This window comes from Helianthus annuus, chromosome 16 (assembly GCF_002127325.2).
Source record: "Helianthus annuus cultivar XRQ/B chromosome 16, HanXRQr2.0-SUNRISE, whole genome shotgun sequence".
Taxonomy (NCBI): domain Eukaryota; kingdom Viridiplantae; phylum Streptophyta; class Magnoliopsida; order Asterales; family Asteraceae; genus Helianthus; species Helianthus annuus.
In genome coordinates, this window is record NC_035448.2 from 158,713,744 (window position 1) to 158,729,981 (window position 16,238).

General features: G+C 35.4%; 2 protein-coding genes across 4 annotated transcripts; one reads left to right on the plus strand and one right to left on the minus strand.

Moving 5' to 3' along the window:
• Nucleotides 1–2,147: 2,147 nt before the first annotated feature.
• On the plus strand, nt 2,148–6,387 carry LOC110918763 (mechanosensitive ion channel protein 1, mitochondrial). Of its 3 annotated transcripts, none has more exons than XM_022163047.2 (7): nt 2,148–2,382; nt 2,598–3,341; nt 3,434–3,711; nt 3,955–4,055; nt 4,729–4,836; nt 5,418–5,639; nt 6,070–6,387. In XM_022163047.2, exons 2-7 carry the CDS (start codon nt 2,638–2,640, stop codon nt 6,169–6,171), a joined length of 1,515 nt encoding a protein of 504 aa, XP_022018739.1. In that variant the 5' UTR covers nt 2,148–2,382; nt 2,598–2,637; the 3' UTR covers nt 6,172–6,387. The 3 variants fall into 3 exon arrangements, with proteins under 3 accessions (XP_022018739.1, XP_022018740.1, XP_022018741.1); XM_022163048.2 differs by having other exon boundaries at nt 2,156–2,382; nt 2,590–3,341; XM_022163049.2 differs by having other exon boundaries at nt 2,156–2,382; nt 2,615–3,341.
• A 2,459-nt stretch (nt 6,388–8,846) lies between these two features.
• On the minus strand, nt 8,847–11,725 carry LOC110917002 (protein GRAVITROPIC IN THE LIGHT 1). Its single transcript, XM_022161628.2, has 3 exons — nt 11,565–11,725; nt 10,528–10,584; nt 8,847–10,388 (listed from the first exon to the last, which is right to left on the minus strand). Exon 3 carries the CDS (start codon nt 10,325–10,327, stop codon nt 9,050–9,052), a length of 1,278 nt encoding a protein of 425 aa, XP_022017320.1. The 5' UTR covers nt 10,328–10,388; nt 10,528–10,584; nt 11,565–11,725; the 3' UTR covers nt 8,847–9,049.
• Nucleotides 11,726–16,238: the final 4,513 nt, after the last annotated feature.

Sequence of the window (16,238 nt, forward strand, 5' to 3'; positions counted from 1 at the left end):
TATAGATAATCCTTCTACTAAATATTATTTAGTTTAATTTCTAATAGATAATTATTATTTAGTTTAATCTCCTTCTCATTTATAATATTATTTATTTAACTAATAGAGTAAATTATGATTTTGGCCCCTGTGGTTGTATCACTTTTACTCTTTTAGCCCAAAAAGAAATTTTAACATCTGAGCCCTCAACGTTTTTTATTTCTAATCTTTTTGGCCCCTAACGTCTTTTTTCTAACCCTTTTGGCCCCCATTTTAGGAACACTTGTCATCATATTAGGTCATGTTTTATAGATAAGTATTATTTTAGTTTAATCTTTTTAATTAATTATAGATAATCCTTCTACTAAATATTATTTAGTTTAATTTCTAATAGATAATTATTATTTAGTTTAATCTCATTCTCATTTATAATATTATTTATTTAACTAATAGAGTAAATTATGATTTTAGCCCCTGTGGTTGTATCACTATTACTCTTTTAGCCCAAAAAGAATTTTTACCATCTGAGCCCTCAACGTTTTTTTCTAATCTTTTTGGCCCATAACGTCTTTTTTCTAACCCTTTTGGCCCCTAACATTTAATGGATGGGGTTAGTGTTAGGGGCCAAAAGGGTTAGAAAAAAAGACATTGGGGGCTCAGATGTTAAAAAATTCTTTTTTAGGCTAAAAAGGTAAAAGTGATATAACCACAGGGGCCAAAATCGTAATTTACTCTAACTAATATTATTTATTATTTATACATTTACGGAGTTTTAAATAATGGGTTAAATTTATTGAGACTTCGTTAACAAATTTTGCTACAACAAAATAATCTATTTATATCAATCTATATTTTTATCTATACTATATTATATAATAAAACATTAATGTGTGACACATATTGTTCATTGTAGGTATTTATTTTATGATTTTCTCGCCTCACTTCCAAACTTATCTTATATTAATTAAATAAATAAATGAATAATGAGCTAATATTAAATTTTATTCTACTTTAAATTTCGAATACCATTCTTCTATTTTTCTAATAAAATATTATCAGAAATTGTAAATTGTTAATTTAAAACATTTTAAATAAAACAAATTGTTTATCACGGAAACCAAACTTTGTATTAATATATTAAATATTTTTATTCTTACTATACAAAATTACATTTACTAACTTTTTTATTATTTGGTATATGAAATTACATTTATTTAACTCTTGTAATAAATGAGGTTTTTTAAAGATGTATTATTTTATTATTTGGTAAACAATATTACATTTATTCAACCCGTGTAATACATGTGGTTTTAAAGATATAATTTTTTTAATTTGGTATATAAAATTAAATTAAATCAACCCATACAATATGGTTCTTATATATGTATATAACTTTTTATTATTTAATATATAAAATTATATTTATTCAATAAAGAAAGTTTTTAAAGATATAATGTTTTATTATTTAGTATATAAATTTATTTACTCAATCCGTGTAATACACGAGGTTATAACCTAGTGTATGTATATATATGAAACAAATGAGAAAAGTGTGAGTCGAGTTTAAGCTTGAAAAAATTATATTATGCGTAAGTGAACTTGGCTCTCCTTTTTACACTCCTAAGTCCTAATTGAGAGTCGTGGGTATGTTAACTCTCTGAGACGTCAAATTTTCTTATAATTTTATCCATGAATTTTATCCAATATATAAAATCTTTTAAGGTATCCGATCCTCAATTGAAAAGTTCTAAGTTTGTGTATGAACTAAAATAATACATGGACGGGCTTGTAATTTGGTTGTTAGGGTGTTGGGGGCGTACATCGGGTAGGGCTCGCGGGTAGCTCGGGTATATCGGGAACACAAACGCCGGGGTTGCGGGCAGGGTAGCACTCACCGATCCAGATAGGGTTGATTGTGTGTGTGCGCTTATGACCATTGAGCCTGGAAGACGGTGCAAAGGGCGGGTTCATGGGAACACCGACACAAGGAAAGCATGTTCCGATGAATGCTCTTTAAAGAGGATGAGATGTCGATCGATGATTTGGTATAAGCGGGTTTTGATGGGTTCCTTTGTACCCTTATGGTTTGAAGTGAGATACAATTTTAGAAAGTAACTAGCCCCCCAATATGTTTATGATTCTTTTCTTCTATACGTTTCACTCGAACTTTTATAAAATATAAATCAACCCAGAACTTTCACTAGCCAGTAAACAAGAAAACAATATTTATCTTGTTTTGCAAGAAATGTTTTGAACAGTCACAATCCCAAACAACAAACCCAGAAAATGCTACAACCAGCTCCGCCTATTCTCGCCGTCGTGTGCATCACTCGCCGCCGTGACACCGAGTAAATCAACCGGAGATCTTCTTCTTCTTTCTGTGCTATTCAACGTTTTCATCCGGTTAGTTTTAATTTAAAAAATTCTCTAAAAATATTCAAAATGTAAAACCTAAATCGTGTTTTACAAGAAATTTTGCTCTTTACTAGTTCAATCTCGCATCTCAAAACTTGTATAGCGTAATCATACTTGTTAATTTAACTAAAATCATCATTATGAATAATAGAATTCAGATTTCGTTTAGGTTTTATGATTGACTGACTGATTTAGGTATATAGCTCTCTGTGCAAGCTAGGGTTTCAGTTCGGTGCACACACTATGACTGGAATTAGGTTTCTGATCACTCGTCGGATGTATAATACTTGTTCAAAATCGAACAATCATGTTTATCAAGTTAAGGACATTATAAGGCCATCTGTGAGCAGCATAGGAGTCATAGGACATGACTATACAGCCAACAAAAGTACTAGAAGTAACAATGTGGGCATAGTTTCACCTACACTATCGAACCTTCGTCTTCGGACTACTTCGCCTTTTCTAGGAACGACGTATTTGTTGAATCATCGGTTGTATTCATCATCTGCCGGTAATCGTGGAGAGGATGTGGCGGTTTCGGGATCGAGTGGACCGGAAGGTGTTGATACTAGTGGATTTGATGGAAATGATTTGCTTCATAAGGTGAAGGAAGCGTGGCACTCGACTGTAGATGTTGCGTCGCAAACTAGTGACAAGGCTAAAGAAGCGTTTAATGAAGTGAGTCCGCATGTAGAACAGTTACTTGATACGCATCCTTATCTTCGTGATGTTATTGTTCCGGTTGGTGGGACCATAGTGGGAACTTTTGCTGCTTGGGCTGTGCTGCCGAGAATCTTTAGAAGGTTTCACAAGTACTCAACTGAAGGGCCAGGTACGTTCTTACCAGCAGGAGCATTGTGGAGTGCGGTGCCTTATGAGAAAAGCTTTTGGGGTGCATTGGAGGTTCCTGTGAGATATCTCATAACCTTCATGGCGTTTTCACAAATGTTAGTAAGTTGGATTTTTGGCTACTTTTACAAGTTTACTATTATTTTTGTATTAACTATAATAAGTAAGTGTTTTGTCATGTGCTTTATAGAGGAGTGATGGTAGCACCAACAACGATTGCTTCACAGTTCATTGGACCTGCATGGAAGGGTGCTGTTATAATTTCATTTGTGTGGTTTTTGCATCGATGGAAAACAAATGTTATCACACGTGCGTTGGTAATGAAGTCTGTGGAGGGTGTTGACCGTGATAAGCTGTTGACTTTGGACAAGTTCTCTTCTGTTGGCTTGTTTGTCCTTGGTGGTATGGCTTTAGCTGAGGCCTGTGGGGTAGCTGTGCAATCTATTTTGACTGTTGGAGGAATTGGAGGTAACTTTTGTTGCGATATATACTCTTTTTCGTGAAGTTGATAGAATAAATTACACAAGTAATAAATTGCTTAGAGCATGTCTTATGATCATTTACAAATTAGTACAGAAAAGAATGGTTTCCCACATAAGCAAAAATAGCATAATGTATTAGGTGCAGGGAGCTGGGAGTGCTTTATATGTGTTAAGATAAACATACACGTTTTACTATTTTGAAATCTAACGAGCATTACCATCTTTGTAGGGGTTGCAACTGCTTTTGCTTCTAGAGACATTCTTGGCAATGTCCTGAGTGGGTTATCTGTACAACTTTCGCAACCATTTTCAATTGGAGATACGATAAAAGTATGTAATCAAGATTTTATGTTCTTAATTCGTTATTATTTCGAAGCTTTCGATCTTCTGTTTATTGTGAGCAGTAAAACATCTTCCTCTTTCTATCTTGCCCAACAATTATTTTTTTTTCACTTCCTTTTATGAATTTCTGTTTTCACCCGTTCTTTTTCTATATTACTTCCACTTTCCATGTCCAGCCAGCAATTTAATTTTAAAATCCTCATTTACTTGCATTGTAATTTAGTCTCCTAATGTTCACCACAGTACCACACTATAATTTTCACGTTCTCTCATATGTTTGCTTGTATCATGTTTCCTCTCCATCTCTTTCCTTGTAATACAAGTCGTTCATGTATTACAACCACTATATGTGTTTGTGTGTGTATTCAGGGTTTCATGAGTTGTAACTTTTGACATCCTTCCGGGCAAAATAGATTGTGTCGCGTCAAGAGAATTACAAACTTTGTTATATAACTTACCTAATATCACAAGTATAAATGAAAAAGATAATAATTTGGTTTATTTTAATGGCATATACTATCATTGTTTTTTTTTAAATTACTGTGGATACGTAGCAAGTTGAAAATGCTGATAATGCTTCAGGCATTGTCAACACATTTGCATTGTAGTTTTTCAGTTGCTTTTAATATTTTCATTAACTGCACAAATCATTTCCTTGCAGGCTGGATCTGTTGAAGGTCAAGTTATAGAGATGGGGCTCACAACTACCTCATTGCTTAGTGCAGAAAAGTTTCCTATAGTGGTTCCAAATTCATTGTTTTCTAGTCAGGTTTGCGTTAATTCATTTTTTTAGTAAAATGCCATTTTCGTCCCTGAGGTTTGGGCCAGTTTTGCGATTTCTGTCCGAAGTTTTGTTTTTCCGCATATGTATCCAAAAGGTTTGAAATCTTGCCATTTTCATCCGGCTCGTTAACTCCATCCATTTTTTTCTGTTAAGTCAGGGGTATTTCCGTCCTTTTTTTTAACTTAAAGGGCAATTCAGTCTTTTTACATAAAGTGAAAAAGACCAAATTGCCCTTTAAGTTAACAAAAAAACTGAAATACTCTTGACTTAACGGAGAAAAATGGATGGAGTTAACGAGCCGGATGGAAAATGGCAAGATTTTATACTTTTTGGATCCAGATGCAGAAAAACAAACCTTTGGCTGAAAGTCGCAAAATTGGCCAAACCTTAAGGACGAAAATGGCATTTTACTCCAATTTTTTATCAACACAATTATCACATTCTACATTTAAAAGTTAAAACACAAAATTTTCTTGTGAATCTTGCGTTTGTTTGATGAATCATCCAGATGGCATCCTTAATATATCTATATGGTTGAAAATTTTCTTCCAATGTTTATTTCATAGGCGATTGTGAACAAATCACGAGCTGGATGGCGGGCCATGGCATCTAAAATTCCTGTGCAAGTTGAGGACCTTGAGAAAATCCCGCTAATATCGGAGGAGATAAAGAATATGATGAAGTCTAATGCCAATGTTTTCTTAGAGAAAGAGCAGCCATATTGTTATCTCTCGAGAGTGGAAAGATCATTCGCAGAGCTTAGCATTGGATGCAACCTAAAACAAATGGTATGTATACTTTCTCAAATATTTCAAAATTAACGATCATCTTCAGGCATATTTTATGGTCATCATAGGAGGTGTACATGTCATATGGCTACATCTAGGAACGCAAAAACGAAGAGTCGCGTTTTATTTTTATGCTTTCTAGTCTATTTGCAAAATCATTAACGTAAGGACTTATAGTGGATGTATGATACCAAACCTGTAATATTAAAATAATGATATAAATTAGCTTCAATTACTTAAAAATGTTATATGCATTTTAATACTTTTCCGATTTACTTTCAACCCTCTTGACCCATTATCTTTTTAGTTAAATCTCTTATGTTAACTCATTTGACTCTTTTTATTTTTTGTTAGAACTCTTAGCTTACCATTTGACCCGTTGAAAAAACATGAACTCTTTTTAATTTAGTTACACTTTTTGCAATTGCAGAGCAAAGACAAGTTATTCTCAGCAGAGCAGGATGTTCTTCTACAGTCTGTTGGAATAATCAAGAAGAATGGTGCTTCGTTGGCTAGTACATGGGGGACATAAAAGGCTCGATCTACAAAGTACTAACAATCAGTGTAACTAAACGGGTTAGATTTTTTTTGGAGTGACCCAAATACTTGTGAGAATGGTTGATGAATATAGTTCCTCTTGAACCTTTGAAAAAAGAGCTTTAAGCACTTCTAATATGGGAGTCGTTAAGTGACCTAACCGAATTTCAAGTGTTGATTGTAAAAGTTTTGGTCTCTTCGCTTGTACTCATCTCCAGGTGAGGTCCCATGGGCCTTGAAAAGTTAAGTGACCTAACCGAATTTCAAGTGTTGTGATGATCTTTCCATACGGCGGAACACACACTTTGGGTTAAAATGGACCCATGTTAGTGCAGGTCAAAACATGTTGGCGGTTGACCCGAATATACTCTTTTGTCTACTTTTTGAAAGTTTATATAGAACTGTGTTTACGTATGTTTACGAAATATATATTATTACTAGTAAGGGGAGGGGGGTGGTCACTAGTGATAGAATTCTATCATTCACAAGCACCAATCAAATTCCGCCATGTCATCGACCATTTTTCCATCACTCACAACCTTTTTTAGAGGGGGTGGTCATCACTCACCACCACACCCAACAATTTCCCCCCAATTAGGGATGGCAAAAATACTCGAGCCCGACGGGTATACCCGAAACCCGACACAAGTGGGATGGGTATACCCGATACCTGACATGTATTGGGCCGGGTATACGATTAGTTTAAAAAAATTTCGTGGGTATGGGTCGGGTATGAGATTAGGTGATACCCGACCCGATTACCCGAAAACACATACCCGTTTACCCGAAATATATACCCGATCATATACCAGATTTTTTTAATTTATACTTTTATTTTCCATTAACCCTTGTCTATTAGTGATTTATTTTATTATGTTCATAATGTGAAAAAATAAATTTCCTTTTAGTATATGGATTTGATAATAGTATTTATATTTTGTATGTTGTGAAGTATATGTATGTGAGTGTATAAGTATTACAAAATTATTATTATTAATTATGATAAAACTTATATGTATGTAATGTATATTTTTAATTTATAATAGTTGTATAAATAAAATAATATAATAATTACAATAGTAAAAAAAATGTATTTAGAAATCCCAACGTATATCTTTTAACAAACTAATGGGTAAACCCAATATCCGCGGGTATACCCGGTACCCGACGAGTAATTACCCGACAAATACCCGACGGGTATTGGGTCGGGTATGGGACGCGATTTTATAACCGGGTACGGGTATGGGATTACTAAAACCTGACCCCAACCCGACCCATTTCCATCCCTACCCCCAACCAACAATTACACTCACAAAACAAAAGAATAACGCGTTGAAAAAATAACGAAAATGGAATCGCGTGATTGTACAACACGTTATAGCAAGGAGGCGGGGTGGGATTTTGAAAAGTATCACGCGTTATTAATATTCCCGTTATATTATCACGGGACCGCCCCGTCCTCTCTAATAATCTACACTTGATATACAGATCAATTTAGGGGACAACATTGTGGTTTGACCTCGCACATTTTGAGCTTTACGTTTTGATTTGACCCATTTAAGATATACATAACTTAAATCAACTCATTTGTAAGTAAATGGGTCATTAATATTCTGAGACCTTAAAGTGACATTGAGGTGAACAAACTGATGGTGTGAAAACCTAGTATGATCCTTTAGTTCCAAATATACCTTTGGGATTTCATTATAAAGACCTGGAGAACTTTATACTGAATAAACTATATGGGTCAAACCAGTACCTTAAGATGCAAATTTGGGTAAGGTTGTGTAAGACTCAGCCCGGACCACAAACTGAAGAACGGAACCAAGGACCTGCTATATTTGGTTCTGTTCTTGGTTGTAGGGTTTTTTAAACCATTTCTCGCCCCTTGGCTCTCGGTTTAGGTTTAGTCCTTTATTTCGGTGTAATTAGTCACAAAATCGATTTTTTCTTTTTCTAAACCATTTCTCGCCCCTCGGCTCTCGGTTTAGGTTTAGTCCTTATTTCGGTGTAATTAGTAACAAAATTGATTTTTTCTTTTTTCAAACTTGTAACGACATCCTTGGAAGTTATTATTTGTAACTAAATTGTAAACAAAGATGATAAAAATTAGTTATGCTTTTAATGATAACACAACAATCCTCATAATTAACCTATGTCTAGAGTATCTCATTAGTTCTTGCTTATTGTTTACTTTTGCTTCACAAGTTTCATACCAATCAATTAATTCATATTATCACGCTCGCATGTCAACTTTTCCATCAACCCAAGTTCATTATCTTGTTTAAAACATAATCAAAATCTGTAGATTATTTTTTGTTCACTAAAATCCCTCTATCCGTGAAAATTCAAGGGTAACAGGATGAGGTTCACCATCCGTATTTAAACACCTGAGTTTGAGAGAGAGAAATCTTTGGTTTAAGTTCCACATACAATAGGGATTAAAAGAAAGTTGTTAAAAAAAGATTTTGGCGGATGTAAGAAAACTGGAGTTCTTTCGATGTTCAACGAATTGAATTTCAAGTTACTCAAGCTAAATCAAATCTATTTATTTATTTCTTTAAATTTTGAAATTTTGAAGTTGAACCCGAATCGAATTGTATACCATTGCGGAAGGATCTTACTACTTGATTGGACATCAACATCAACATTAATAATATACAAAGTAACTTTCATAGGAACAAATAACTTGCAAAAGAAGCCCAATTGGATAATACAACACAACATTTTCATTTTCATTCATAAGTTGGTATGATACAAACCAACTACACATACATTAAATTAAAACAAACATTATAACACACCAAGAAACACATTCACATTTCATCTTACTACCAATTTCGAGACAACCAGGAAACATATAACCACCTTCTCTATTCGATTTCCTTGATTCCAGTCAAGTAAACCCGACACTGAATCACACTTCCACCGATCCCAAAACCAGGCATCACCATCAAACCCACTTTCGGCTTCTCACTGTTGTCATCCACAACAAAATTCTTCACCACACTGTCCATATAAACTTCCGAAAACTCACTTCCTTTACTCACTTGAAAAACCTTGATTTCCGGGTCAAACGAGTGGGCTAAACGGTGCAAAAGCCAGATCGCTTTCGCTAACTTTAAAAACGCTAGATAAAACGGTGTCCTCGGATGACCACCGCCCATTATGTAGTTTCTATGATCCAAATTACCGAAAAACGAAGCTTCCATTTTCGGATGAACCACCAATATGTATTTGCTCCTGCAAAATTTTCCAAAGTCCGAATCCGGGTTTTGCCCGACCGAATCAAGCGGATCCATTTCGCGTAAGGCAAGATACTGCTGGAAAAAGCTTTCTTTACTCGTGCTAGAATCGTTTTCTGACTTTAACCCGAAGTGTTGTTGCTGGAACCCACTGAACATCTTTTGACAAATATGGTATTCAAACGCGTACTTCTTGTGTGCTCGTTTTGCATAAACGATATCGGGTTCAATCGAGTTCGCAGCCGCATCAAGATCCCAACCGGCAGCTTTCATCATATTGATCAACGGTTTAGAAAAATCATGAATCGCTTTGGAAGCAATTTCTACTGTTGACTTAAAAAGCTCAGGAGTCAAATCTGTCGATAACGTTTCGTTTTCATCAACCGAGCCCTCAGACTCTTTCGAAGACGATGATAAACCCCTCAGTTTGAGATTCTTTTCCAGTTTCGCACGTTTTTGAGTTGCTTCTTGAATATGCTGCTGTAATTGAAGAATTTCGGAATCTTTGTTGTGAATTTCCGACTGGAATTTCTTTACCATAACTTCATACGTCTTTAAAAGACTTTGTTGCTCTTGAATTTCAGCAGCCAAACGGGAATCTTGAGGTGATATGTACGTTGGTCGCGGGTTGTTCTCTCGATAAAAATGTTTAAGTTCGGATAGCTTTTTGAGTTCGGAAATTACGAGTTTATCTGCAGCTTGGATTTTTTCGGGGTCGTAAGGTGTATGGGCGGCTTGCAAGTGAATGTAAGCGGATTTTAGTGAAGAGATGTTTGTGAATATTTTTGAAACTAAAGCTTCAACAGCTTCGGGATTTTGGTTTGCAGCTTCTTCCATAGGTTGAGGATGGACCTTCTGGTTACTGCTGTCACGATTTTGGGAGTCTTTTGCTCCACCAAGTTGCATAGCTAATTCTTATAAACGGGTTGTTAAGTGGATCCCCCACCCAATCACGGTTTGTGACAGCCTGAAACAAAATTATTACATGAACAGATGTAATATATGATGATACAAATTATCCTAAATATAACAAACTTAACCCCGAAAAATACACAGATTAATCAACACACTTGTTTAATTTGTAATAAAGGTTATGTCTGACATACCTACAAAATCCAGAAACTGGTAACTGGATTCGTCCAGCACTCATAATAAATTTCAACCTGAAAACAAAAACAGAAATTGATCAAGTGCTTCTCATGAACAAGTTACAATATTTCGGCAAATATTTAAAGTATTCAGATAATAATTGAAAATAAGGTGGACCATATGCATTGTGAAGAGAAGCTTCTTAATTAAGAAAATACAAATAACCATGTTTTCCATATGCCACACCGAGAAACAGTGGGTGAATGTTATAACGAGAAAGATTTATACTTAACATATCGCACTGTCAAACGGTTAATCCAGCCAGAGCAATTGTATATCAGTCCCTTTCTTTCAAAACTAGATTGTTCACTTTGATCCTAGTCAAATTAAGTGATTTTGAACTTCAAATTCAAGTGGAAACTTTTAAGGTAGCTTCAACCAAAGGCATCTCAAATGAATCGAGATCACTGACCCGAAAACAGAGTAGATCTTTGTTACAAAGTGAGAGATCACAGTCACACTAACAAAAGTCAACAAAAAGATTGACTAGTAACCATTTAGAACTTAAGACAAAACATCATCAATACCTACCCATAAAATCAGGGATCCTTCATCTATATATAAAAACTTCTACTATAATAAACCTAACAATAACCTTTCAAATGTGTTTCTCTCTCTCTTTCTATGTCATTTTCAATCTCTATTCCAATCTAGTTAATTCATTTCTATCATTGTTTTCATTCATTTTTTAATCATTTCACTCAAATTACTCTACTACACAACCTACTAAACAAATCACTCACATTATAACCCTAGATCCACCACAGATCCCCAAACAACAGCCCATAATTCACCAACTCACATAAAAACCACTACTTTCAATCAATAATCAATCAAACTGTCGATCCAATCTACAACAATACAATGTTTACACCACTCAAGAGCTACCAGAAGCATCAATTTCAAATCTTACTCAAAACTACTGACCCCAAACAGTGAAGCAACAATAAAGATAATAAATTGTTGCAGTAGAACAAATAAAAGCAAAAATTACCTAATCGGAGAGCTGAAATGATGTCTGCCGGAGAAGTAACGAGCACATGCCGGTGAATTCGCCGATTATTACAGAGAGAGATGAAGAAGAAGAAGAAGAAGATGAGATTTGGGGTTTGTTGAAATGAATGGAACCCTAGAAAACAGAGGAATCTTTGTTGCTTTATATTATTAAAAATTCAACCTTTTTTTTGTATGTAGGTGACTGGGCTTTCTTTTATTCAGCCCATCTCATTTTTTATTATTATTTTTTAATTTTGTGAGATGGACCCAGTCTTGACTGGATGGGCCGATGGGGAAACAATCGGGCCGTTGAACCGATATGTAGAGGTGCACAAAAAAATCGTACCCAAACCTGGTAAAAAAATCCGGAATCGGTTTTTATAATACCTGCTATTCTATACTCGAAACCGACCTATAGGGTAAAAATAGGGTATGCATTATGATCTCAATATCTGGAACTGATTTATACCTGAAACCAGACAAGAATCGAAACCGGAACCGATTATACCCAGCTATAACCAATACATGATTCTAGTATCAATCTTTTATATTTATGTTAGTGCGTTTATTATTTTTTTTTTTTACATGATACAATGCATATTTAATTTAATAATAATAAACAAAAAGATGAGAAAATAGAGTAATAAAAACGTCATAGAGCATTAAATAACATGAAAATAGGGTACTTAAAAACTTGGAAATAGGGTATAGAAAAAACCCGTAAATAGGGTATTTAATGCCTGGTTTCTTAAAAACCGGAACCGGGCACATAGGGTATGGTTTTGGCCAAATAACCATAACTGGTTATAGCAATAACTGGTTCCAACCCTTAAAATAAGAAACCAAAACCAGATCCATAACCATAACTGGTTATTAAAAATACCCAGTTTGTACACCTCTACCCATATGTGTATTAATATTATTGTCTGTGTTTTGGAAAACCTGACCGGAACCATATGTGATGGTTTCATAAAGATGTCGAAAGTTGGGGTGGTCATAGTTGGGTTTGAAAACGTGAAACCGGTATAGTCATTAGTTTGGTTTTATTGTCGGTTTTCTTATTAATTTTCGGTTTGTCGGTTTTAAAAATTTCAACTTGTAATGAACGATGCGGTTTACGGTTTCAAAAGGTATGAACCGAACCAGATCGTGAGATTGTAATATTTTTTAGATGCTTTATATTACAAAGATTTGATTATTTATATTTTTATAGGTTTAGTAAAAATACAAAACTGGACTAAGTATGTATATATAGTTGAAGAACAAATTTATTACACATGAATACCACCTGAGCTTGCAATTGCAAAGATTTAAACTCACACAGGAAAGCACTATACTGCTAGAGCACTCACCTTCCTAGGCTAAGTCTAGTAGCTTGCTTAGTGTGGTACTAGTGGCTAACCCACAAACTAAGTGGGTTTCCGCTTTCTTAACTAAAGAATAACGAGCCTCCAAGTAGGGGTGTCGTTTTTAACCGAACTTGAGTAGTGAATCCGACTTGCCCTCTTCGGTTCGGTAATCGAATCGATTAGCTGGGAGTCGGGTAAACCCGAATAACCCAATTACGACTTAAGGAAACCATCTGATTTTTTCTAGGTGTTGGTTTTATAAGTGTTTGATCTATGTATTCTCGCGACACCCGTACCACGAAGTTCCAGCCCCGTTAGACTATGGGGTATGGGGCTTGGGTTGGGGCGTGGGTTGGGGCGTGGCCCAAGGGGCGGGAGTTTGAAGCCGGGCGTGGGGCGGGCTAGTGATCCTATGTGGCGGGCTCCTATTCGCTTTGTTGGCCATGTCCTATTCGCTTTTTTTTTAATAAACTGCCAAGCCACGCCCCAACCCAAGCCCCACCATACCCTACGGACACGTCACTCACCGGTAGGGGGGGGGGGGAGGCTCGAACTCCACGTGTCAACTCATACCCCCAACCCAAGCCCCACCATACCCCACATTCTTATGTAACCTTTGAATCTAGTTGAGTAATGGGCTTAACAAAAGACACAAAGACTACTTAAACCAACGAGCCGTGTACTAATTTGTCAAACCATTCTAGTAGCCTATTTAGTAGCCCAAACCTACTTAGGATTAAAAAAAAAAAAAAAAAAAAAAAAAAAAACTAACTGATGAACCCGATATACCCGAACGACACATCTCATTCACAATACCCAACATAAATTCTTTTCATATGCTCACAAGTCACAATACCACTACTCCTCGGCTTCGCTTATTTCGTATCGCATCAAGCCCTCGAGCTATAACTTAATTAGCATATTGTTTGTGTCTATTGATATTGAATTTATAATCTCTCTTCTTGAACTAGAAGGTGAAAATTAAACGAAAATGAAACTAAAGGACTAAAAAAAGTCAAATTTAGACTTTAAAAGGGTTTTTTTTTTACCAAACCAAGTGAACTAAAAAGACGAAACACCCACACCTTCACATCAATCCAATTACAACAGTCGTTCATGTTCGATTAGGTTGACGGCCCAACAATCTCATGCAACTCTTCACGAAGGTTGCGGGTTCAGATTTGAATTCGTGAAATTGTTTCCTTGTATGCAACTCGGTTTATGAAAGTTGAAGGTTTTGATTATGATGTTTTTTATGTAGAGTTAAATGCCATTTTAGTCTCTGTGGTTTGGATGATTTTGCCAGTTTAGTCTAAATGTTTCGTTTTTTGCTTGTAGGTTCAAAAAGGTTTCACAGTTGCCATTTTAGTCAACTGGGTTAACTTCATCCATTATTTCTGTTAACGAGAAGGGTAATTCGGTCATTTTATATGTAATTATGTTAATTAGAAGGGCAATTCGACCATATAAAATGACCGAATTGCCCTTCTCGTTAACATAAATAATGGATGAAGTTAACCCAGTGGACTAAAATGGCAACGGTGAAATCTTTTTGGACCCATAGGCGGAAAATAAAACCTTTAGACTAAACTGACAAAATGGCCCAAACCACAGAGACTAAAATAACATTTAACTCTTTTATGTAAATTACAACATTTCGATCCTAAGTCGAAGGTTTTGATTATAATGTTTTTTTATGTAAACTAGTAATAAGACCCGCGCGCGTTGCGGCGCGGGTACTCCGCAAATATCGAACGGATTAGTCAAAGCGTTATGTGATGTGTTAACCATATGAAAACACACGTTTTGACGTATCCAATTGAAGTCAATGTATCCTATAGTTGCATTACAATTGGATTAAAGCGTAACGTAAATCGAATTTATATTCTACAATCATAACGTATCAAGCCAAAAACTCTCGAGGGGTCAAAGTGGTATTTACGAAGTTAATAAAAAGTTAAGTGGTTAAAAATTGCATTTCCTAAACTTAAGGGCTTAGAAAGGGTAAGATAAATTTTGATAAAGTTTTGGGGTAAGAAGGAAACTATAACAAAGTTGGAGCTGAAAAGGAAACTACCACAAAGTTGGGGTGTCAAAAGCAAACTATTTGAAAAATGGAGTAGTAGTTTAGGGACTAAATTTGCCATTTTATGAAACTTTGAAGATACCAAAGTCAAGGGGTTAAAATTGCAACATCGTGAAAGTATGGGGGATGGGGAGGCAAAGCCGGTGGGGTTTACATCGACTTTGTTTTTTGACGTGTGGAAACATATAGTAAGACAAAACACGATTCGTAAAACGCAGTGCGTAAAAGACATTTACAAAAAAAGTGTAAAACACAAAGGTAGACACAAAGTGTAAAATACAATGCCTAAGACATTTCGTAAAACACAATGCATTGGCATTTGCAAAAGTAGGAGTTGTAGTCTAGGGGTTACAATTGCAATTTTTTTAAAGTTGGGCGGGTGTAAAAATGGAGTAATAGTACAAGGGGTAAAAAAGAAAAGTGTAAAAGTATAGGGGTGGTGGCGGAAATGTGTAAAAGATGAGGGGGTGTTGGTGAAAATGTAAAAGAAGAGGGTTGGTACGTAACTATGTAAGAGCTAAGGGGGTGATGGTGGAAAACCAAAGTAGAGGGTTGGTCTTGGAAAAGTTTGAAAGATGAGGTTGTGATTTTAAAAATTCAAAGTAGAAGGTTCGGGGACTAAATTTGTAATTTTATGAAACTTTAAAGGTTACAAAGTTAAGGGGCTAAAATTGCAACATTATGAAAATAGGGGGGCAAGGAGGCAAAGCCGGTGGGAAACCCACCGACTTTGTCCTTTAAGATTGTACTAGTAACATGCCCCGCGCGTTGCGGCGGATTTCGATCAGTATTGGCTCAGTAAGGTCACGGTATTAGGTATAGCAACCGACAGAGATATGTCCTAAAGAATATGGACACATGTTTTTCTATCAAGGAACCGAGTGGATATTTTATCGGCATTAGGTCTATTCATTACACTACCGTTAATATACATTTTTAACCCATTTACTTTCAATGCCTTACGTTCATTAACTTATCAAAATTAACTACGCATTTGTATTTTTTCAATAATATTTTTGTAAAGAAATGTGTATTAGAGTGAACAACCAACAATGAAATAATAAAGAAGCAAAAAATATAGCAAAGGTTGCATAAAAATAAACCAACTATTTTACAGATGTATACAAAAGTTATTAAATCTAAAAACATGTAGATAAATTATTACGTATTCAAACTAGTTGATGCCCCGCCCGCATTGCGGGGCGATGGCCGAGTAGTTCTCAATCAATTAAAATAA